The following is a 23,204-nucleotide window of genomic DNA, read 5'->3' as shown; positions in this document are numbered from 1 at the left end:
AATAAAATTATCTATATATCTAGAAAAGTGTGTGTGTGTGTACATTTCCCTACACAAGAACTGCCAAATTTCAGACTACAGACTCAAAATTTGATATACAGGGTAAGGAGATTTGGGAAAATCTTTAATCCGTTATCGGCCAGAAATGTGGCTGTTAAGGGGTTAAAGTTCAACGATTTGACCTTTAAGAACTCTACCAAACTCCTCCGACAATTTTGGGTCTAAACAATTGAAATTTTAGATATAGGTTCCTTGGACATGGATCTAACTTAACTTGATTTGAGCCCAAAACAATAAATTTTAAGGGGTCAAATTTTTTAAAAATTTGACCACTGCGGTCTCTACCAAATTACTCAGACAATTTCTTGCCTAAACATTTAAAATTTTATATAAAGGGGTATTCAGAGACAGGGCAAGCTTTTTAAATGGTTTGAGTCGAAACTTTGAGCTACAAATATATAAATTTATGTATGTTTGCCTAAAACTTTCGACAGAAGCGACGGATTTTCACAAGACCAATATCGTTTTGAAGTTCGACCGTTCAGACAACAAATACCGAAAAATTGGTTAAAAACATTAATTTCTTCACCCTAAACTGAACACTTCCACAGGAAGGGGTTGCTTTTTTCACAGATATTTTCGAAAGTCATCCCCTCTTTTTGATTGTCTAGCCTTAATTTAAACATACGTCACTTCCAGTTTGGCGGTGGTCGTAACAGCAAAGACGCCATGTTTTTTTCCCCCTGTTCTTTTCCTCCTTAGCGGTACAGGTTCGAGCCTGCCTTCCTACTACCACTTTTTTTGCTCAACACACACCTCCAAACACCCAGGCACCCATGCTAATATTTATATATATATATATATATATATATATAATTGATTCTGGATTTTTTTTTTGTGGAATCTTGAACATTATTGAATGTATTTATTTACAAAGATTCTAATTTGAAAAATGTTTTCTAAAAAAAAAAATCAGCATTTATAATTTTTATGCTTTATTGCAGGACTAATAAAATATACAAATATTGCTTATAAACAGCTGAAAATAACTATGATACCTTGATGTATGCTCTTTAATTAGAACTTGATTTGAAAAATGTTTTGAATCATCAAAATCTATCAATAATATGAGTGCAATGTTACTATAGGGTGTCGCCCAACCCAACCGTGTATTTTCAAACGAGGGCATTTCAGGGAAAAACAATATTACATACTTATGTCATGTTTAAATTAGTATAAATTCCAAAATTTACAAAAACATCATTCAGTAAAAGATGTACTAGAGCTAATTAAAAAAAAAAAAATGTATTATCGAGAATAAGCGAGATGGCCGACTTGAAAGCAGTTATCTCCCCCTAATTTCAAGCCTCTAAAGGGTTAATTTACATTGAAATAGCAGCTTTGAAAAATTCTGTTTTTACTTATAATTAATTTTCTGCCAGAGCAGTTTTCATAATTTTTGGAATTTACACTAATTTCAGCATGACATGCAAGTATGTAATGTTTTTCTCTGAAATGCATTTTTTCGGAGACACTATTGTAAAGTTGCATCATAATACATATATACAAATCTATATAATAGTATGCTGAGACTTTTCATGTTCGTATATACATTATCACCTTTCACACACACAGATTGTCCAATCAGCAGAAACAGTGAGCAACAGCAAAATAATCACCAAATTCAAACTTGATGTACCCAGCAAAAAATGGTAAGAAACTAAGACATTGTCATGCAATTAAGTTTTTTCTAAACAGCTCACTTCTTGTAAGTTAAAAAAAAAAAAAAAACTTGAGCTGAGATCGAAATCAAAACCTAAAGACAAGTACAGCAACCATTAGGTCAGCTTGACATGTGTTTTAAAAAGTGTTTTTCAAATCTACTTATTAACATAATGTGAATAATTTGCACACGTGCAGTCATAAGACAGATAAAAATCTGATGACCTCCCTCCTTCAAGTACCAATTTTTCAATTTTGACCCCTTAGCAGCTGTTTTTCTGGATGAAAATCGCTTGAGTTTTCCACATGATTGAATATGTTATATACCAAATTTCAAGTCTGTATATCAAAAATTCGTTGAGTACATAGGTTGAGAAGTGTCTTCACACACACATTCTAACTTTTATAGATATATGGTTCTCATATCAAATTTGAAATAAATACATTATAAAAAGTGACATTGGTTTTATTGAATTGAAGAAAATTTGGTTGACAATTATTTTTTTACAGTAAGACTAGAATATTTTGTTATATAAAAAAAAAATTAATTGTTAAAAATTCAAATAAACAAAAAGGTATATTCGTTATATTTATTTAAAGCATGTTTACCTGACAATAACAACTATTTTTACAAAAGTGTGATTATTTTTTTTTTAAAGTATTGCCGCAGTCCGATATTATTTCAGAAGAAATATATTATTACTAACAGCACATTAACAGATTAATGTAGAAAGCAATGTAGAATTTCCATGGGGTTGCACTACGATATGAATAAATAGATGTACTTCGATTCTATCACATAAAAGTTAGCGAGTAAAACACATGTCCTTTCCTAGTTTTAATCTTTTGTATCGAACATTAACGTACACTATTGCTACACGGCAGATGGATGGAAAAAGCTATGACATTTTTTTTTTTAAAGAGAAAGTATCATCTCTGCCAAGGATAAATGCCATGGAAATTGCAAAGTAATTTTTAAATTTTGCAATATTACAAAGAAATCAACGTTGGGTTTATTTTGATCCATTTTTTTTTTAAGTAGTAGAAGGAGGATACTTTTTACTGCTAATATATTTGTCTTATATGCACCAACCTATATATATATATATATATATATATATGTCTCAAAAATTCACTCGTACCGTTATCAGCATTGTCTTGACAATAATGTTCATCAATTTGAACATTTGCGAACATGATTCTTTAATTACATTTGTCTTCTGTATTCAAAGCTATTCCATTTCACGCTAAGTTCATAAATGAAGATTTTATTATTTGAAGTGAGTATATTTTTTTTTAGTTTTTTTTGAGACATTCTACACATACACATTTGTTCACTGTTTTGGGGAAAGAATTCCAAAGTGCTCGATTACAAAGAAAACATTTTCATATAAGACCTTAATATTTATTTATTTAAAACTGTACAGAAGGTCAGAAAAACATTGGTACTGTCGGTTTCAAGCCTAACATAAAGGGGACCAGTTAACGGTAAATCATGTCAGGCTCTCATCAGCCATAAAAACAGAAAACAATATGGCTGACGAGAGCCTAACATTATTTACCATTAACTGGTCCCCTTTATGTTAGGCTTGAAACCGAGGGTACCAATGTTTTTCTGACCTTCTCTACAGTTTTCAATAAAATATATATATTATTTAATTATTTCCACAGCCCACAAGAGCCATGCCAGCCAACAAACTGGAAGTCTAAGACTCAAGTTTCGCTCTCATTTGGGCTCAGTCAGACATATCTGCACCCGGGATTTGAAACCCGAGCCTCCTGCATGCGAAGCAAGCACTCTATCAACTGAGCATATGCCCTGTACACAAGAAATTTTATTAACCAACACAGATCAAGTAAACCGCAACGAAATCAAGCTGTGGAATAAACCTACTTCGTCTCAACAAGGGGTGTGGTCATCCAACCAGCTAGGCTGATGAGCTCAAATGAGGGCGAAACTAGAGTCTTAGACTTCTGGTTAGTTGGCTGGCATGGCTCTTGTGGGCTGCGGCGTTCTTTGGGCTGTGGAAATAATTATATATAATCTCTCCCATTCTGAAAAATATATATATATATATATATATATATATATATATATATATATATATATATATATATACACACACACACTTAAACAAACATTGTTAAAAATAACAAATCGTCTGCTTCATTATACCTTTTATTTTTTTGATTTTTCTAATGATCGTTCCATGTTAAAATAAAAAACATCAATATTTCATCTGTATTTTGAAATGTAATGTTGGATATTATTTGTAGTGGTATTTTTAAAAAAGTTTTGAAGCATTAATTTTATTTGTCCAACACTGAGAAAAGAAATTTTGAGTGTTTGCTTTCACGCACCAGTTTCACAGCTACCTTTTGAAATTTTCTTTTTACCTGATGATTCAATGAAGAATAAAAAATGTTCATGATACATACAGGACATATTTAAAAAAAGGAAAAATGGAATTACGAGCAGAGAGCAAATATATGTTAAGTACTTCTTCTATATAGCTGATCTAAAACTAGAAGTAATATTTTTATATTAGAAATTGAATCCAAAAAGGATAAGGTGTAAATCTGAGCTATGTGTTGTTTGATGAAGAAATGTTCAAATCTTATGAAACTTCATGGATATATGAAAACAATAATGCAATTAAAAAAAATTAATAAAATCATTTTTTAAAATGCCAAGAATTCGATATATAAAAATGTTTTTTTCAGAGCAAGACTATTTTTTTCTCATTTTGTTGGCATTAATCCCTCCCGCTCAGATAGAAATTGTATCATTTTTTATTTCAATTCATATTTTAAATATTAATACATAATGATCCTGAAGATGTGAACATTTTTTTATTTTTATTTAAACATGTGCTACTAAGCACAATACATCACCAGATTTATACTTTGCCAGACATTTTTTTTTTTTTTTTTATCTCAATGGAAGGGTCACTCTCCTTGGAGTTAATAACAAAAAAAAAAATAAATAAATAAATAAAAATAAAAAAATCTTGCTCTGAAGAAAATATTTTTATATGTCGAAAGTCTTAGCATATTAACACATACACAAAAAAAAAAAAAAAAAATTAAATAAATGATTTTTAATTTTAAAATTGCATAATTTTTGGTTTCAATTTCTATTATATATATATATATATATATATATATATATATATATATATATATATGCAGGGTGTCCACAAAGTCTGGCTACTTAATGTTGCCAGACTTTATGGGCACCCTTTAGATTATGCAGCCAGACTTTGTGGACAGCCTGTAGATTATGCAGCCAGACTTTGTGGACAGTCTGTAGATTATGCAGCCAGACTTTGTGGACAGTCTGTGTGTGTGTGTGTGTGTGTATATATATATGAGGCTTAATAAAATGTGAACATTTGGTTATATCTATATACTAGTAAAAAATATGTGACAAGAAAGCATTTGTTTTGCTGATATACACAACAAATGAACATCTACAGCACTGCCCCTCCCCCCTTAATGCCTGGGAGTATAGTCTTATGTCAACAGAACAGGTACTACACTACCTTTCCTTAAGAAAGGGTGAAGTAATATTAACAGAACAGATAGTAAATTTTCCCTTCCCACTGAAAGAGTATTAAAAAAGTTTTGGGTTAGACAGGCAGATACCAAATCTCCATTAGTAATAGGTTAGAGGCAAAATTATAAAATCAGTCTAAAGAACTTTCTTTTTGTTATCTCTATAATACCACATCAGTTATTACAGCATTTGATATGCTTTCAAGTTTCTGGAACTGACCTCCACTCCTGACGTGAAATGTTTGACTTATATCAGATCTGTTGCCAAGATTGCTGGAAAAATGGTTAGATTATTTTAACTCTAAAAAGGTATCTCACTCGTGACGCAATCCTCTACTTGTATAAGAGCCAAACACATCCTAAGATGGAGTACTGTTGCCACATCCGGGCAGGGGCTGCTCAGGGCACCCTTTCCTGCTTTGACAGTGTTCAGAAACTGGCTTTGAAATCTAAAAAGGTGATATCCTGTTCTCTTTCTTAGAACCTCTTTCTCACAGAAGAGACATTGCAAGTCTATCTCTGCTCTATAGTTATTTTCACAGCAGATACTCGACTGCGCTTCAATCCATGCCCCCTCCCTCTGCAAATCATTCACAGCAAACATTCGTCTAGCTACAACCACTATCAACAACTTCCCCCACTGTCTAGCACTAAATGCAAATTCCATAAGCAAAGTTTCTTTCTTAAAACTAACTGCTTGTGAAATTCTGCACTGCAGGACTGCTTTCCAGCTGACTTCAAGCCCAAGTCTCAAGTTTGAATTGGCCATGGGACTGAGGTTAAATTATTAAAAAACAGGATTATGAGTTAATGATAAAGGTTTAGTAGAGCAATCCCAGATAGGTGTGATGCCCTCCCCTGCATCTTATGTAGTAGATAATTGAAATGGAGGTTTCGGGTAACCTTCAGATATGATTGACTATGCTTACATAACTATAATTTGCTTCAATTAAAACTAAGGAAAGGCTATTCTGCTAGACATTATTTTTCTTTGAAATAGGATTTTGTATGACAAATTTGATTATCACAGTATTGATTACTAATACAATTTTTAATTTTTGTTCCTTTCTCCATGTTAAAAAATAACCATGGTGTCTAACTGTCCTGGGAGAGGAGTAAATAGGAACCTTTAGATAATCAATTTAATCAAACAAGTTCTTATTGAACCGTCCTCTTAATCAAATTCTATCCAATTTTCATCACTACTGATCATTATGGTATAGTTTCACTATCCTCTTGACACTTAAGCCTCATGCTTGAGTGGCCTTCAGGTCTTGATAAGCAGTGTAAAATGTAAAAAAAAAAAAAAAAAAAAAAAAACTGAAAAGGAAAAAAGTCCGAAACCACATGTCAAATCCAAGAAAGCATTTTTCTGTGAAAAGGAGAAAATTAGATTTTGTTAGAATAGAATAAAGTAGATATAAAAGATGGAGAAAAGATATGTTTTGATAATGGAGACAAGAAAAGCATCTTCACAGTGAAATACAGGAGAGAAAAAAAAAAACCCAAAAAACACAAACAAAAAACAATTGTTATGATTAAATAATTTCCAGTATTTTTAGTACAATCAATCTGTTAGGAAGACAGAAATAAAAATAAACCAAATTAAGCAGAAAAAAATATTTTTATAGACGAGGTTTTTTGTTTTTTCGTTTGTTATGGTTCACTTATCACAAAAAAGTTGTTATATATAAAGTTGAGCAGACCACAAGAAATAAAAAAGACTGAAGAATACAAAAAGAAAAAAAAAAAAAAAAGGTTGTCAAGGAGGGAGTCCAATTGGCAGGCAACAATAATTCTTGCAGCTTGTCTGCTGAGATGGAGAGGATAAACAAGAGAGAGTAACGGTGATGGCAGCCATGACGTATTCATTATGAAACCAGGCCAATTTAGCATCATCATCAACACGATTGTAATGATGGGCATTTTGGTTGTAGCAGGTGATTTAAGTCTCAATACATCTGCAATGCTTCTGTGAAGTATTTATAGGTTATAATATACTAGATATGAGTAAGCAGCGCAGCTTCATACTAGAGAGAGAGATGATTGGGAAGGGGATTAACATGCAAGTAATTCTGAGAGAAAAAAGATCAAGAAGAAACAAAATGTGTTGGGCAGAATAATCTTAAACACTTGTATTTTTTCACAAAATCTTTTACAAGATATATATTTCACGTGTTCACATAAAATGTTGTGAGATATTTTATATATCAATTTTCAGTATTTACTTCAACAGTGCTCAATACAGGAATATAGATAGGAAAATATATGGCAGTTAAACGAAGTAGCTTAATTGACATTTTCATAACATCCACACACACATTATACATATATATATATATATATAGATATTATATATATGGATGACTGTATAAAAGCCCTCCCCCCTCTCGGCTTGAGCACTCTTAGCAATGATACTGCCTGCAACTAATTTAGCATAATGCTCTTTGTATATAAAAAGAAATGGAGCACTGTATGAGTGGCAGTCAATGTTTATATAAAAGTGTTGTTAGATATAGCTGACTGTGCCAATTTCGTGGCTTGTTGTAACCTTAAGTCGGCCATCTTGCTTATTCTCAATAATACTACTATCAACTAGGCAGTTGGTTCAATCCCAGGCTAGCCACACTGAAAAGCTATTATACAGCTAAACAATCTGTCAGTGGATGCCATATATAATTTTTATTCCAAACATTATTAAAGCATTGAATGAATTTAACAAGGTTTATACAAGAGTGCTTAATACTAAAGTAGAGAAAGATATACTTTTTATTTACTTTTACATATAATCATTTGGGTATCAATACATATTCATGCATATGACTGGATTTTTTTGAAAAGCAATATCGCCTGATGTCTCCAGTTAATTCTAACTAGTTGATTATAACACTCATGAATATGTAGCGATACGTAAATGTATATGTAGAAGTAATCAAAAAGTATATATTCTGACTGAACCAAAATTGGTGTAAAGTAATCCTATTTTATTTTTATAGCAGTTTCATCCCAAGTCACTATACATCAAATGAGGTTTGAATTTTACAGAAAAAAAAAAAAAAAAAATCTTGATTCCTATTGGACAGTAAAATTGAAAACTTGTTTATTTGTATTGTCACTAGAGATGAATCGGCTTTAAAGAGAACTACTTGTCACTGTTTTTGGTCAGACTGCAATCAAAATTAATATATTTTTACTTTAGAGATACTAGTATCTTTGGAGCAGAGACATGGCAAGCCTATTGAGCTAAGCGTATGAAAGCTTGACTAGGTGAAACAACTAGAGTATAATATATATATATATATATATATATATATATATATATATCAAATGAATAGAATGAAAAGAACACTAACAATGTATAGGTCATATGCGAGAACATATTACAATTTAAGCTTCTTTTTATCTTAACTTTGAATACATACTTATGATTTAATAAAATAGAAATGAAATATATACAAATCTTCAGTGCGAGTGCGAATATATGTGTGCATGTGTGGACACAAGTGTGTGTGTGTGGATGTTTGTCTTATATTGATATACGCTCTGCCAGAGCCGGAAGTCATACTACATTGTAGTAAGACAAAGTAAGTATTCTGGTGGTTCGAAGATGCTGGAGACAGGATGTTCACCCTGTTATTTAATTTCATCTTTTTAAAAAGTTTTTTTTTTTTTTTTCTTTTTACATTTTCGTAATCATTTCTTATTCCTTTTCCATAGTTTGTTTTTGAAAATATAGGAGCTCAATAGCAAAATAGGTTTAAAAAAAAAGGTGACAGGAGGGGCATTCAGAAAGAAGGGTAGGGATGGAAAAAAAAAAAAAAAAAAAAAGAAAACAAAAAAGTTCCATAACCATTTTATACATACACATATATATATATATATATATATATATATATATATATATATAAAATGATTTAAAAAATTGTTTTTTTAATTTGAAAAAATATAATAAAAACCAAAAAACATCACTTTACATATGGAACAGGAACTGAAGAAAACCAACCAGACTTCTGTGAGGATATTTTTCTTTAATTTTTTAATTTTTTTTTTTTTTTTTTTAATCTGTTTACCATTTTTTCTTGTGTTCATCCATACTGACTCCCCCAGGGCCATAGGCCACCACTAGTAATAAGCCCCCAACAACAGAGAGAGTCTGGAAAAAGTCATATTTAAGAAAGTCTCTCATTGGCCGATAATCAGGAATATTCCACCATGCATTGAAATAAAGATTAAGTGCCGTCAACCAGACAACTAGCACCATCGCCGACAGCTTTGTCTTGTAACCGACAGCAACCAAGAGAATAAGACCTGTGCCAACCAGATTCTCTATAATTTGGAACAAATTTAAATCAAAACGAAGAAGGGTAAGAAACATGAGTACAAGCAAGATTCGTCCACTAAGCTGCATATATTGTTTCGGGTTGTCCTCCCCAAGGCTGGGCAGTCCGGCAAAAAGACTGCGTCCTTCAGCTTTGGATTCAGCCAATAGGAGCAATACACCACCAGCAAGAGCCAAATTTCTGCAAATAAATAAAAAAAAAAAAAACAGTAAAAAACAATGAAATGTGTTAAATATAGCAACTTGAAGACAATTTCAAAATGACTGTAGCCAAAATACTCATGTATGATTTTCTTAAGATATCAAGTGTGAGATGATACAAATATCTGATTTTAAAAATTAAAAGATTAATATTTCATTTAAAATAGTTGGTATAAAATAAAAACCTTTAAATCAATAAAATGCATTTTTTTTTTAAATATACAGCAAATAATTTTCCTTTCTTCCCCAGCATATCTAAAACTAAACAAAACTTTCATGAACAAAGTTTCTTTCCAAGACCTAATCTGTGAAACACAATACCACAGGGCTGCATTATAGTTGACTACAACATGGTCATTTTCAAGTCTAATGTTAACAAATTCTTGTTAAATCTTACTCTTTTATAATAATTTTATACTGTTTCAACCATTGTTATCAATCCTCAGTTATCTTACCATCTAGTTGATAAACTCATTAACCCTTATCCTCCAGTAGCCTTTCGGCCTTGATAGGCAATGATTCACTAGAACGCAAAAATCACTGATTTGAAATAACTCAATGTTTAATTATCAAAGCTATGCTGATGTACGAAAATGCATACACACACAAAGCAGTCTTATTCTTATAAACCCTTTAAGATCTGGTTGAATTAATTCGTTCAGTCATATGAATATAACGGCATAAATAAAGTGAGAATTGATTCAAACACGCCTTGTACTTATTAGTTCAGTATCCTGGTAGATGCCATATACTTCTAGATTACAACTGTCCATTGCTTACATTCAGTATGCCGCCATCTGTCTCAGAGTGGAGAATTTCGTTTGTAGTCATTAACACACTTTTCAAGCACTATATATAATAATAATCAAGGTAAGTTTATGAAATGCAAAAATTCTCAGTGGTAGTTTAACTATTGAACTTCATAATGAAAGGTTGTTATGGTGAAAAAGTCTTAAAATCATAGTATTATTACTCTTTAAGTTAATATTTTTTAAACATCTAAATCATAATTCAGGTTACAAAGGGTTAATATAAAGGTTAGGTCTAATTATCTCTGTAAGAGGCTCTGTCCATTGACTTAAGACATTTTCATTGCTAAACACAAGGAATGTACACATCTTAAGAATGCATCAGTTCTGGTTTGTTAAGTTGCAATAATCAATACATTGGAAACCTAGGTTTTTCATTTCGGTTTTGTGTACAATCAAACTGGCCCCTTAATGATCTTCTCTCTCTCTAAAAAAGAAAAAACACATACCATGAGCTTCTTTCATTTGGCCATGCTGATTTTAATACTGATAACCACTATAGGTACATGCACTAGTTCACTATTTACTAGTGATGTGACGATTCCAATATCTTTATGATTCTGATACAATTACTGATTATGATTTTTTATAAATCCTTAAACATTTAACTATAAAGTTGATATTTTTCTTTAAATTATCGTAAAAACACGTTAAATGTGCAGATGTTTTCTTAAATGTAAAGATACACTTGTGGGGTACGATGCATCAATTTTAGTTTTACTAGCAGTTTAAAATCAATAAATGTTTATTATTTTATCATTATTACCAGCAATGGAAGATTTTGCTTCAACCAAAATCAAATAAAAAAGACAATAAAAAGAATCGTTTTGTCATCGGAAAGTAGGTACAATTTTTTCTGATTCCGATTCCCCTAAACTTTCCAGTTTTTCCGATTAATCATCCTATTTACCCACAAAACAATTAAAAATGCAGGCACATACGAGGGGCGTGCAATAAGTAATGCTCCTGACCCACTTTCCATAGCAGTAGAGCAACGAAACTTGGCACAGTTATTAGTCTTTCTCTACATAGAAACCACCCAGAGTTATGCATTTCTCCCATCATTTGATGCAGCTCTGGAGACCGTTTTTGTAGAACACCCCAGGTTGGTCCTCCAACCATGACGTGAGTTCAGAAATCAAGGCTGCATCATCTGGGAAACGCTTTCCTTTCAAAAACAACTTCATGGTTGGGAAGAGGTGAAAGTCAGAGGGTGCAAGGTCACGAGAGTAGGGAGGATGGGGAAGGGTTTCATAACCACACGCCCATGCTTCTGATCTGGCGACATGCGAGTTGTGGACCGGAGCGTTGTCCTGCAGGAGGAGGGTACCTTTGCTGATCTTGCCTCGCCTCTTGATTTTGATAGCTTCCCTTAATTTCCTCAAAAGTGAAGCATAATAGGCTCCTGTAATTGTGGTACCCTTTGCCAGAAAATCTGTCATCACTACTCCAACCTGGTCCCAGAAGACTGAGCATGACCTTGCCAGCGAAGGGCTGCACCCTTACCTTCTTTGGAGGTGGTGAGTCCAAGTGCTTCCACTGCATTGACTGGGCTTTGGTCTCTGAATCATAGTGATGGACCCAGGTTTCATCCTGTGTAATCAGTCCTTTGAAAAACTTTGACTTATCTTGGCACATCTCCAAATTCATCCTCGAGTACTCAATGCATTCTCGCTTCTGGAATGGTGTGAGCAACCTGGGAATCCATCTGGCATACACCTTATGCATATGCAAATGGTCATGAATGATAGTTTTCACAGACCCTGTACTAATCTTAACATCTTGGGCTATTTGGCGAATAGTAATGCGCCGATCTTCCAAAATGGCAGCCTCAACTTGATGAACAGATGCCTCATCAATGGCAGAAGGGGGCGACCAGGTCTGGGAGCTGTTTCCACAGACTTCTGGCCATGTTTGAATTCACGATGCCAGCGTTTTACAAGGTCATATGATGGGACATTATCACCATAAGTTTCTTTCATTTCATCAAAAGTCTCCTGTGGTGTGCGTCCTTTCAAATACAAAAACCGGATCACTGCTTGACATTCAACAGGCTCCATTTCACACCTGACTCAGTTCAAACACCTGTAAAACAGAAACCTCAATTAGTTCAGAGCTGTAATTTGCCACATAACCCGTAGAGATATAAATCATTGCACATGCAAAATTTCAGCTAGATCAGACAACTGGAAGTGGGTCAGGGGCATTACTTATTGCACACCCCTCGTACACTGAAACATCAATTCGTTTGTGTGTGCTTAGAATGCCTGTTTCTAGTGCCTCATCTGAGTTAGGATTTCCATCTGTCAAATCCAAGATATCAGCTACAACCTAACAGAGATCATCTGCCTGTCGATACATTCAATGTTGTTCACTCAAAGTCATCTTCTTGTCTGCTCAAACTGATGTTTCGTTCTCTCCTCAAACAACTAACTCCTCTTGAGCACTATCTAATTTTCTTAACTTCCTAAGCTGATCAACTGGTAAACCTTAATCTAAAACTATCTTATCTACTCGTCTTCTAAATATATTTACTTTTGACTTAAATGTCCGGCCTTTTTCTCAGTTTCTCTCACCTGACCATCAGAACTTAAGACATCTGTCACATGACCACCCAAAAACTAACAGCTAATTGTCATGGCATCATACTGTCTGGGGAGTTCAATGAATTTGCTGGTCATTTTTTCTGATTTCATCATGTTATGACAGCCACAGTTGTGGTGGGAGGTAGTCAGTCTATAATATCACATTTTCACACAAACAAAAAAACGTTTTAAGTTCATTGCATAAAATAATGTTTATTACCTGATGTAATAAATCATAGACAAATTAAATATTATCAATCCTCAAAATTGATACACACACATTTTGTATTTTTGTCAATTAACACAAGCATAACGTGTAGTTAATTACGTCATTGGATGATATTAACAAAAAATAATTTAATAGAAATTAAAAATAAATATATAAAATCAACTAGTAGAGTGACCCAATGTTGCCCAGGATTGAATGCAAGATCAACGAATATCTACACTTTAAATATTTTTATTGCCATCAAAATTGGTGAAATCCCATTTTTTTAATCAAATCAATTGATTGCTCGTTTTAACTGTGGACCCACTATAGTGCACCGGGTGGAAACTTTATATGCCTCCCTGCCGTGACAGTCCACAATATATTGTAGTTTACATTGCACTGTAGAGAACCTACTGTTGATTTTATTAAATCATTTTTATATAATGTATGGAATTTAAGTTAAAAAATACAAAAGTCAAGTATCATGGATTAATTGTGCTCTAAACAGGAATATTCATTTTGAACGCCTCCGTTTTATTACAGCACCTACTGTTGATTTTATACGCCGGGCGCTTCTGCGGTGATAAACTTCTCGAATCCACTTGTGATGTTAGGTTGTATAAGAGTTATCTTTGGCCAAAATTTGCCTGTTCCTTCTTCAAGAGGATATTATCGATGTTCAATATTTATCGGAGGCATTCTGATACAGAACCTATCTAAGAACACTTCCAGATATATAAAGCAGTTCCTCTTAAGTAATCCAATTCACCAAATTTCCACTACTAACAATTACTACGTCATTGTACACTTATTAACCATTATCCTTGAGTGGCCTCTGGGCCTTGATAAGTGGTGACTCCTTTGTAAAAAAAAGGTACATTTGTGTAAAATATTTTTAAAAATTGACCCAGTTGTTTCAGAGTCCATAGGGAATAACTCACACACAAAGACAAAGTAGAGATAATGAAAAAATATTAGACAACGACACAATTATTCATTACACTCAAGCTAAGTGGTTTCTAAATATGCAAACAGTCGGGTTATTTACATCTTAAAATCGTCTGTCATCATATTTAGTTTAACACTTATTTTACATGCTTGCAGGTGTTGAATCGCTTTTAAAAATTTATTTCCAAAATATCTCCGCCCAGGTCTTTATCCCTTTCTCTCAAATTCATCCTCATCATTTCCTTACCCTTTTCTACAGGCTGGAACTATAAAATTGCCACCCTAGAAAAGACATGATTCCATTTCCGTTTGATGAAAACCGGTTTTCTTTTTTTTTTTTTGTTGCAGACCAGCTACTAGTTGGCCAGTTGTGTACAAATCCCAAGAACAATAGGAATCTTTTATTATGTCTAAACGTGACAATTTAAGAAGATTGGAGAGGTGCCACTGTACAACTCATGCTCTCTACCAATCCAAGTTATGACATCGTCAACATCCTCAAAATGTAAATCTGGACAGTTTGAGGGCACAGCTCAATGTATCAGATGACCCATGTCTATGGTCTTCGGTATGGTTTCAAGTGAGGGCCACATCATGTTACCTCACATTTTTGAAGTCAGCTTGAAAGTCAACACTAAAGTGTACGTGGATGTGCTGAAGAGTGTGGTGATCCCCTAGTGCAATCAGGTGGCCGCTGGCAGATCTTGGGTGTGGTAGCAGGATTTGGCACTGCCCCCCCCCCTCCAAGTCCAAAGAGACCCAGTCTTGGTTTCGGAAGGTGTGCTATGACTTTGTACTCTTTTCTCACTGGCTCCCTTCCTCCCCCAACCTGAACTTACTAGACTACTTCGTTTATTCATACATCAAAAACATCACCAACATGACCTCCCACAACACTAAAGCGAGTTATCCACTGAGTATTCACCAAGCTCCTGTCGGCGCTTGTGGAAAAGGCATGCTCCTAATTCTGGACTCATATAGAGGCGATTATTGTGGATGAAGGTGGCTACATTAAATAGATGTCAGCTCTACTACATAATCAAGTTTCAAGTTACCTAAATTGATCTTTTCAATAAAAGTTCTACAATAAAGCTGTAGTGTTTTCTTTAGGGTGATACTTATCATTCCACCCTGTGCATTTAACCCCAAATTCTCATCAATTCTTTTAATGTGACCAAACCAACAGAGTCTTTTTTTTTTGCACGATTCTCCCTATGCTGTCTGGATTTTAGGCACGTTTTTCTAAAAAAAAAAAAAAAAAAAAAATCCCATCCTAAAACGAAGGTTGTTGAAAAGTAGAAGAAAAACATCTCTACATAAAAAACAATGACGTTAGTGTCAGCATGACAAAAGAAAAAACTAATTTAAATTGAAAATATACATTAGATTTACGTGTCTACTTCAATAATCAAGTGTTTTTTTGTTTTTTTACATAGGCATCACCACTTATCAAGGTCAAGAGGCCACTCGAGGATAAGGGTTCAGTAGAAATCGGACAATATAGTAATCATTAGTAATGGAAATTTGGTAAATTTGTTAACTTAAGTGGGACAGCTCATCAAGAACTTGTTTACGTTAGACTTTAAGACAACCATATTGTAGTCAGTCGGAAAGCAGGAAAATGGAAGAATTCCACAGGTGTGCAGTTCTAAGAAAGAAGCTTTATTCATGGAATTTACGTTTAGGTTTAGGCACAGATAACGAGCGGGGGAATTATCGATAGTGTTTTCAGCTAGACGAGTGTTTCTTGTGAAAGTTTGGGGAAGGGGGACCATAGACTGAAGCTCAGTCGAACACTTTCCATGAAAATAACGATACAGCAGACAAACTCGCAACATCTCTTCTGTGAAATAGAGGTTGCAGGGAAGAGAAAAGGATATCTCCTATGAGACTACGAAGTCTATTTTGAACTCTATCAAGGCAGGACAAGTCCTTTCTAGCAGCTCCTGCCCAGATGTGGCAACAGTATTCCATCCTTGGACGTACCTGGCTCTTATATAGATAGAGAATAGCATCAGCAGTGAAATATCTACTTGATCGATAGAAGGATCCCACCATTTTTCCAGCGGCCTTAGCAACAGATTTGATGTACCTGTTCCATTTCAGATCAGGAGTAAAGGTCAAGCCCAGATTTAAAATTCAAGAAAAAGAAAACATTTATATGAAGTTAAAGTCAATGACAATTTCACTAACAACCAATTTGTTTTTCAAATGGTTTTCAATGTTTTACGTTATGTTCAAAGGTTATGATAACCTTTTACTGACATTTGTATATTTTTTTTAAGTTGTCATTTTAAATAATAAGTAGCAATTAAACTGATAAGAAATCTGCTTACAAATAACTGTGTGCTTAAAAAAGAAAAAAAAATGTTATTATACACGCCTCCTATTTTTTTTTCACCTGCATGGATCAGAGAGGATTAAAATATGCGTTATCATAACTGAACTTATGCATTCATAACCTGAAAGTTTCATCTCTGCTTCAGGTATTGATAATGTGAGACTACAACAGCAACCCGTCAAGGACGTGTGTCAGATGCAGAGATGTATCATTGAATTCCTGACAAAAATGTCAGGAGAATGGTGGTGATGATGTACAGAAATAAATTCTTGAGTACAAATCGTCGCTTATTTTAATGGCACCACACCTGTCTTTGTAGCTTTTCAACTTTTCACGTTAAAAAAAAATAAAAAATAACAGGCTTTACTTTTGGAGTGACCCTTGTACATTGTACAGTTCAAAATGAGCTGCAGAATTAATGTACTATAAAACAAACAATCCCAAAAGAAGAATCATGGTCATGGCATTTACCCTGGGGTCAGTTGGTCTTTTCAGCAAGTTCATGTCTGAAAGCCATTGACGGTTCCAACAACAGGTGAGAGCCCAGAATCAGTTCAACATTCTGCTTCAAGTTTTAAATTGGCCACTGTGACGTTTCTTCCAGCCAGAGATTTTTGGAGGGAGTGGATCTTGCAGGGAGCACAAATTGTCAGGGATAAACTGTTACCAGTGGATACGGAGAATGCAGTATAAGCAGTGATAGTTGAATACCTCCAGTTTGTATAGGTCACTTGCACGCATAGGTTAAGTTTCACTGCCATAAATAAGAATTATGCAGGCAAAGACCTGGTAGATCCTAACTTTAGTGTACAGCCTTATTTCTTTACAAGACAAGAGTCACGATCACAGTCTTCTGTTGACCGTGAGATTTGCTGATGCGGTTGAAGAGGTCTTCCTTTGCTTGGCCTGTTGTGGTGATGATCGAACCAAGATATTTGAACTGATCGACCTCTTCAACAGTTTCTGTGCTGAGGACAACCGGTTGTTTTTCATTTGGAAGAAGACCTGTTGTCTGTTTTATTGGATGTCAGAAAAGCTTTCACCCAATATGGTGATATCAGTGTAGTCCAGATCCGATATTTATAGACCACGATTTACTTTTATATCATGAAAGTTCAACAGGGTGTTCGATGTGAGCCAGTTGATAGTACAATTGAAGAGTGTAAGCGAGAGAACACGTTCTTGTCTGACATGAGAGTGAATATCAAAGAAGCAGGACTCCTGACCATACATGCAGACTTTAGTATGGGCGGAGATATAGGCTTGTATTCGGTCAAGCAGTTTTGAGGTCATGTCTCATTGTTTTTAAAACTGCTTCAAGATGTTTGCATTGACATCAATAAGGCTGATATCACGATAATTACTATAACAGCATTCATCATCTTTCTTGTAAAAGAGAAGCAGGACAGCATTGCTCAAGTCTCAAGAGAGTTTTTCAGTTTCCTAGACATAGGTGAAGATTTGATGGAGGGTTGGGACCAATATGTTTGAAGAATATTTGAAGATTTCAGATGAAATGCTATCTCCTCCTGTCACTTTGTTTTTCAGTTTTTTTATGATGCTCGGGGATTTCATCAGTAAGGGGTTGGGGTTAACGACAGTCATAAACTGGAGAAGGAACAGTTGTAGTAGTAATCACTTCAACGTTGGAGGTGTTCAAGATTTGTAATAGGCTCAACTTGTAGATTGAAGATTACTTTGTTGCTGCCTCTGAATGGTTTTGTGGTTGTGGTATATCTTTATAGTATCACCTCTTGAGGCTTGCTCCATGTTTTCGGCAATTTTCTACAAATAAATGTTGAAATCAGCTCTCGCAGAGCGAGCGGCTTTGCAATGCAGTTGGCAAAAATCAGAATTGGAACATCAAGCTTGTTTTGTTCGGTTTGCAAGCTCAATTGTGCGGCCTGATATCCAATCTTTGACACATCTTTTATTAGTACCAAGAGTTTGATGTGTTATTTTATTAACATTGCTTTTGAAGGATTGGTCCTTAACATTTGTGTCAATTGATTGAAGTGCTTCAAAACCACTGAAATGTTGAGAAAATTCAAAAGGAGTTTTGTGTAGCTTTATATTTGGGCTGTAACATATTTCTTCATAGTGTCCCTGCAAATCTGTCCCATGTGTCCCTTATGACTTAGTAGCACTGCCTTGTTTAGGGTGAAAAAAAAAAAAAAAAAAAAAAAAAAAATCCTCTCCTAAAACAAAGGTTGTTGAAAAGTAGAAGAAAAATGTGTATGTTAAAAACAATGATGTTAACGTCGGCATGGGAAAAGAAAAACTAATTTAAATTGAAAATAGACATTAGGGGTTTATTTTTTACACACAGGAATCACTACTTATCAAGGCCCAGGGGCCACTCGAGGATAAGGGTTAATGGATATATATTAGTCAATGTGATTATAGCGTAGTAAACATAAGTAGTGGGAATTTTGTAAATTGGATTACTTAGGGGGAGGCGGTTCATCAAGAACTTGTTTACATTGGACTTGATGACAGATTGTAGTCAACTGGAAAGCAGGCAAACGGAAGAGGAGTTCCACAGGCATGCAGTTCTAAGAAGCTTTGTTCATGGAATCTACATTTAGGTTTAGGCACAGACAAGAAGTGTAGGAAATTATTGATAGTGTTTTTGGCTAGACGAGTGTTTTTTGTGAAAGTTTGGCACGGGGGGACCATAGATTGAAGCTCAGATGAGTTACATGCCACGAAAATAATGATAAAGCAGAGACAGGCTCGCAACGTCTCTTCTGTGAGAAAGAGGTTGTAGGGAAGAGAAAAGGGCATCCCCCACTAAGCTACGAAGTCTATTTTGAACTTTTAAGACAGGATAAGCTCTTCTAGCAGCCCCTGCCCAAATGTGGCAACAGTACTCCATCGTTGGCCGTACCTGGCTTTTATATAGGTAGAGAATTGCATCAGGAGTGAGATATCTACTGGAGCAATAGAAGGATCCTACCATTTTTCCAGCGACCTTGGCAATGGATTTGATATATGTGTTCCATTTCAGGTCAGGAATAAAGGTCAAGCCCAGAAGCTTGTCAAAACATGAAGTCTGTGTCTACTCCAATAATAAAAAGGGGTTCTGTCATGATTTAAAGTTTATAGGAAAAAAAGAAAACTTATTTATATGGAGTTAAATCAACGACAATATCAACATTTTTTTTTAACTCCTATTTATTTGCCTCATCACGAAGGCAGAGTTAGACACAAGGTTGGTTTTTAATTTGGAGAAAATCCAGCTCCCCAAAAGGGGCACTCTGGAAAGGAACAAAAATTAAAATTGTCTCAGTCATAAAGGATTTCTTCTGCACTGATAGAGAACAGAAAAGATTAAATGCAGCATCAGAACAGATACTACACTATGATATTGGCCTGACGGCCAAGTCCTCAGCAGTCGATGGTCTTATTTGTCTTTAGTCATAGATGTAGTTTTGACATGATCAGAGCCATTATCATTGCCAGTTTCTGCCTCACAATATGCACAATAGTCAAGCACACCAGATGCCTGGTGAGACTTGCGGATGTGGTCAATTTATTCTAAGTGACACAATCATTGGAGTATCAACTCATGTCATTTGTGATGTTGAAAACAGGTACTCAAGATTGAAATCCGATTTGTTGCTGTAAAGTCAACGAGATGTTCATCGTTTGAACAGCGATCCTTAATGGCAAACTGGCCAACAATATGCCTGTGTTGGCGTTGAAATCACCAGCAACTAACACAAGATCTCATGATAGGATTTTATCCATAACAGTCTGGAAGTTATCATAGAAAGCATTCTTAATGACGGATATGTTAAACAGTGCACCACGAACACGTATTCGAATCAAAAAGAACAGATCAACATCATTGAATACTAAAATGTCAACATGTTTATGTGCTTAGAGCTTCCATCTCTTATACAAGTTACCTTCCAGGTGAGTAATGACCATTGTCAAGTCTGTTTGGATTCAAAGTTTATTCGGAATTGTTTACACCACGCACCTGCTGCATATTGACAACGCACACACGTATCGATGTCAAATACGGCCATTGTATTATGCACTTGGAATATCAACAAGTCATCTTTATTTATATTATTTCGATTACTATTCTTATCTCAATTTTCACATTCACAACAATTTGACCAATCTAATCTCTAACTATCTTCAGATGCAACTTTTTGAATTTGGGGACCTTTATGTAGTACATATGCATAATGAGGATCATGCTATCATCGGAAATTTCTGGGGAATTTATGTAAAATGCCGGAAGGTGTTGAACGGAAGTTTTGTGATTTGTATTTTTTTTTTTTTTTTGCACAAATGCTAACCAATTTTTTCAATGAAAATAAATTTTTCTAGTATTAGAGATAACTTGATGAAAAATTGAAAAATCAAAAGCAATCCTTTTGTTGTTACAAAATAAAAAAAATAAAAAAAAATAAAAAAATGCAAGAAATATTTTGTCAAGTTGGGATTTTAAAATTTAATGAATTTTCTATCACTGAAATCACAACCCAGATTTTCATATCGTTTGCATATGCATTCTTCGGGCACTTCAAAATAACATCGCAGAGCGATGACACACGGACTCTTTACTAACCGGCATTTTTCCTTCAACTTAACAGCATGGTGAGAAAAAAAAAAAAAATGAATAAAATTCTTGGTGGTGGGACATTTTCAAGTGAACTATGGCGGGCTTTTTGATTTTTGTTGGAATTTCTTGGAGTGTATGAAGCAGTCTATACTGACAGTAATCAGTCAGTCAAATATGATACTATGAGGACACATTCTTTTTAAACATGGAATGCAGAGGTACATCAGATATAAACGTTTGGAAGCTATCCCAGTCAACCATAAAGTATCAATCAACTGTATGGTAGAGAGGAACACCCGAGAACTTGTTACATTTGGTTTTTATCTTAATTAAGACGACCGAGTGATTAGAAGATCCTAGTGGGCTTGTTAATCTATTTTAGGTCATAAGCAAGAGAGAAGTGATGACAGAACTTCTTTTCATCATCTGTCTTGTTCAAATGGACTAGCCATTCAGCATGATGAAGATTGAAGTCTTTAGACGTGAATGTCAGCCGAGGGATGAGCAGACAGGATGTGGTCAATTTTCTCAGCGATACTCTTAACGATACTAACTACACGATTGTGGGGATGATAGAGGACAAATATAAATGCAGTACTGTAAATGCTACTCAGAAGCACATATAGGACAATTTAGGATCTTCTTTAGAGATGTCCCTACCAGATAGAAAGCCATCCTTAATGTCGGCACATGTTCCATGTCCATGACAATCTTGGGGAAGTCAGGTTTTGATGACAAGTTTGAGTATCGTTTGATTGTGAACTTATCTAGGAAAACAGTCGGTCCAATGCCAGTTTCACACAGGAACAACAGGTTAGGTTTAGTCTCCTGTAATTGAATTTCAACTTCTGGAAGGTTGGAATGTAGATCCCTGAGATTGGAGGAGACCTTATAGTGAGGATCTACATTGGAAATTTGGGTTCCGAGTTGGAATTTTGGCATCTTCTGACGTTTTAAACTACCCAAAACATCTGATGATAGCATGGTCTTTATTCTGTAAATACCTTTTATGTTAAACTCGGGAACGTGTATAGACTGAACTTAATTATTCATTTAATCCATGAGATTAGATTGTTCTCGTTCTGTCAGCCAGGAGCAAGTATTAATTTTGTTATTATTGCCTGTAGTAAGGATTGAACAGAAAACTCACTTATCACAATTTATATTGGTGGATTAAATAAAGGGATCAGTTTGAAATTCTTTACTAGTTCTTCCCGAGTTGGATGAGAAGTCTAAATAAGTGCTCCTAAAGAAGGTCAGTGGTTACACTGTTTGAAATGTTGTGAACATAAAAACCAAAGTCCCAATAATCCAAATTATCAAGCCTCATCTAAAATATTCTGAAGCATGATTTTAATACACACACACACACACACACACACACACACACACACACACACACTAGTGGTATTCACCTGGCATTGTCCATGTAGAGATATATTACTGGTTGGAAAGTTTCAAGAAAAATAATTTTAAATATGTTTAGAATTTTTACTTTGAAACAAAAATTAAAAATAACATTTCCAATATGAAATTAAAAAAAAAAAAAAAAAATGTCAGCTTGATAGCATTCTTAAAAAAAAAAGAATTGTCAATGGTGTATTTCTTAACGTTTCTGTAAATCGACGAATGGTTTTAATATATCAGAATAGTTTAGTTTCTTTGAAATCAGAAATTATCTAAATATTTAAACTTTTTTTTTTGAATACATTACCTAGAGATGGTCTTTGCTTTTATCAAATTTGCTTACATTTGTATATACAGCGTCTTGCAGGCCAGCTTCAGTTTTACTGCTTCGATTATTTCCCCTGTGGCCTTGCCAGGCCACTAATATATAGTATTATTATGTATTTACTAGGAGTTCTCACAGAGGCCATCATCAGAAATTACTCAATAATAACCAGTACT

At 34.4% G+C, this 23,204-nt stretch overlaps 1 protein-coding gene across 1 annotated transcript in view; it reads right to left on the bottom strand.

Annotated features, from left to right (window-relative positions):
* Positions 1–9,202: 9,202 nt before the first annotated feature.
* Positions 9,203–23,204, bottom strand: part of LOC145285883 (surfeit locus protein 4-like) — a 65,714-nt gene continuing 51,712 nt past the window's right edge. The window contains exon 4 of the mRNA XM_080134344.1: positions 9,203–9,800. Within this exon, the coding sequence (XP_079990470.1) occupies positions 9,347–9,800 (454 nt within the window). The 3' untranslated portion in view covers positions 9,203–9,346. The remainder of the gene's footprint in view (positions 9,801–23,204) is intronic.

This window comes from Euprymna scolopes, chromosome 10 (assembly GCF_053919585.1).
Source record: "Euprymna scolopes isolate OS-2025 chromosome 10, ASM5391958v1, whole genome shotgun sequence".
In the NCBI taxonomy this organism is placed as follows: Eukaryota; Metazoa; Mollusca; class Cephalopoda; order Sepiida; family Sepiolidae; genus Euprymna; species Euprymna scolopes.
This window is presented reverse-complemented; position numbering and strand designations above follow the sequence as displayed.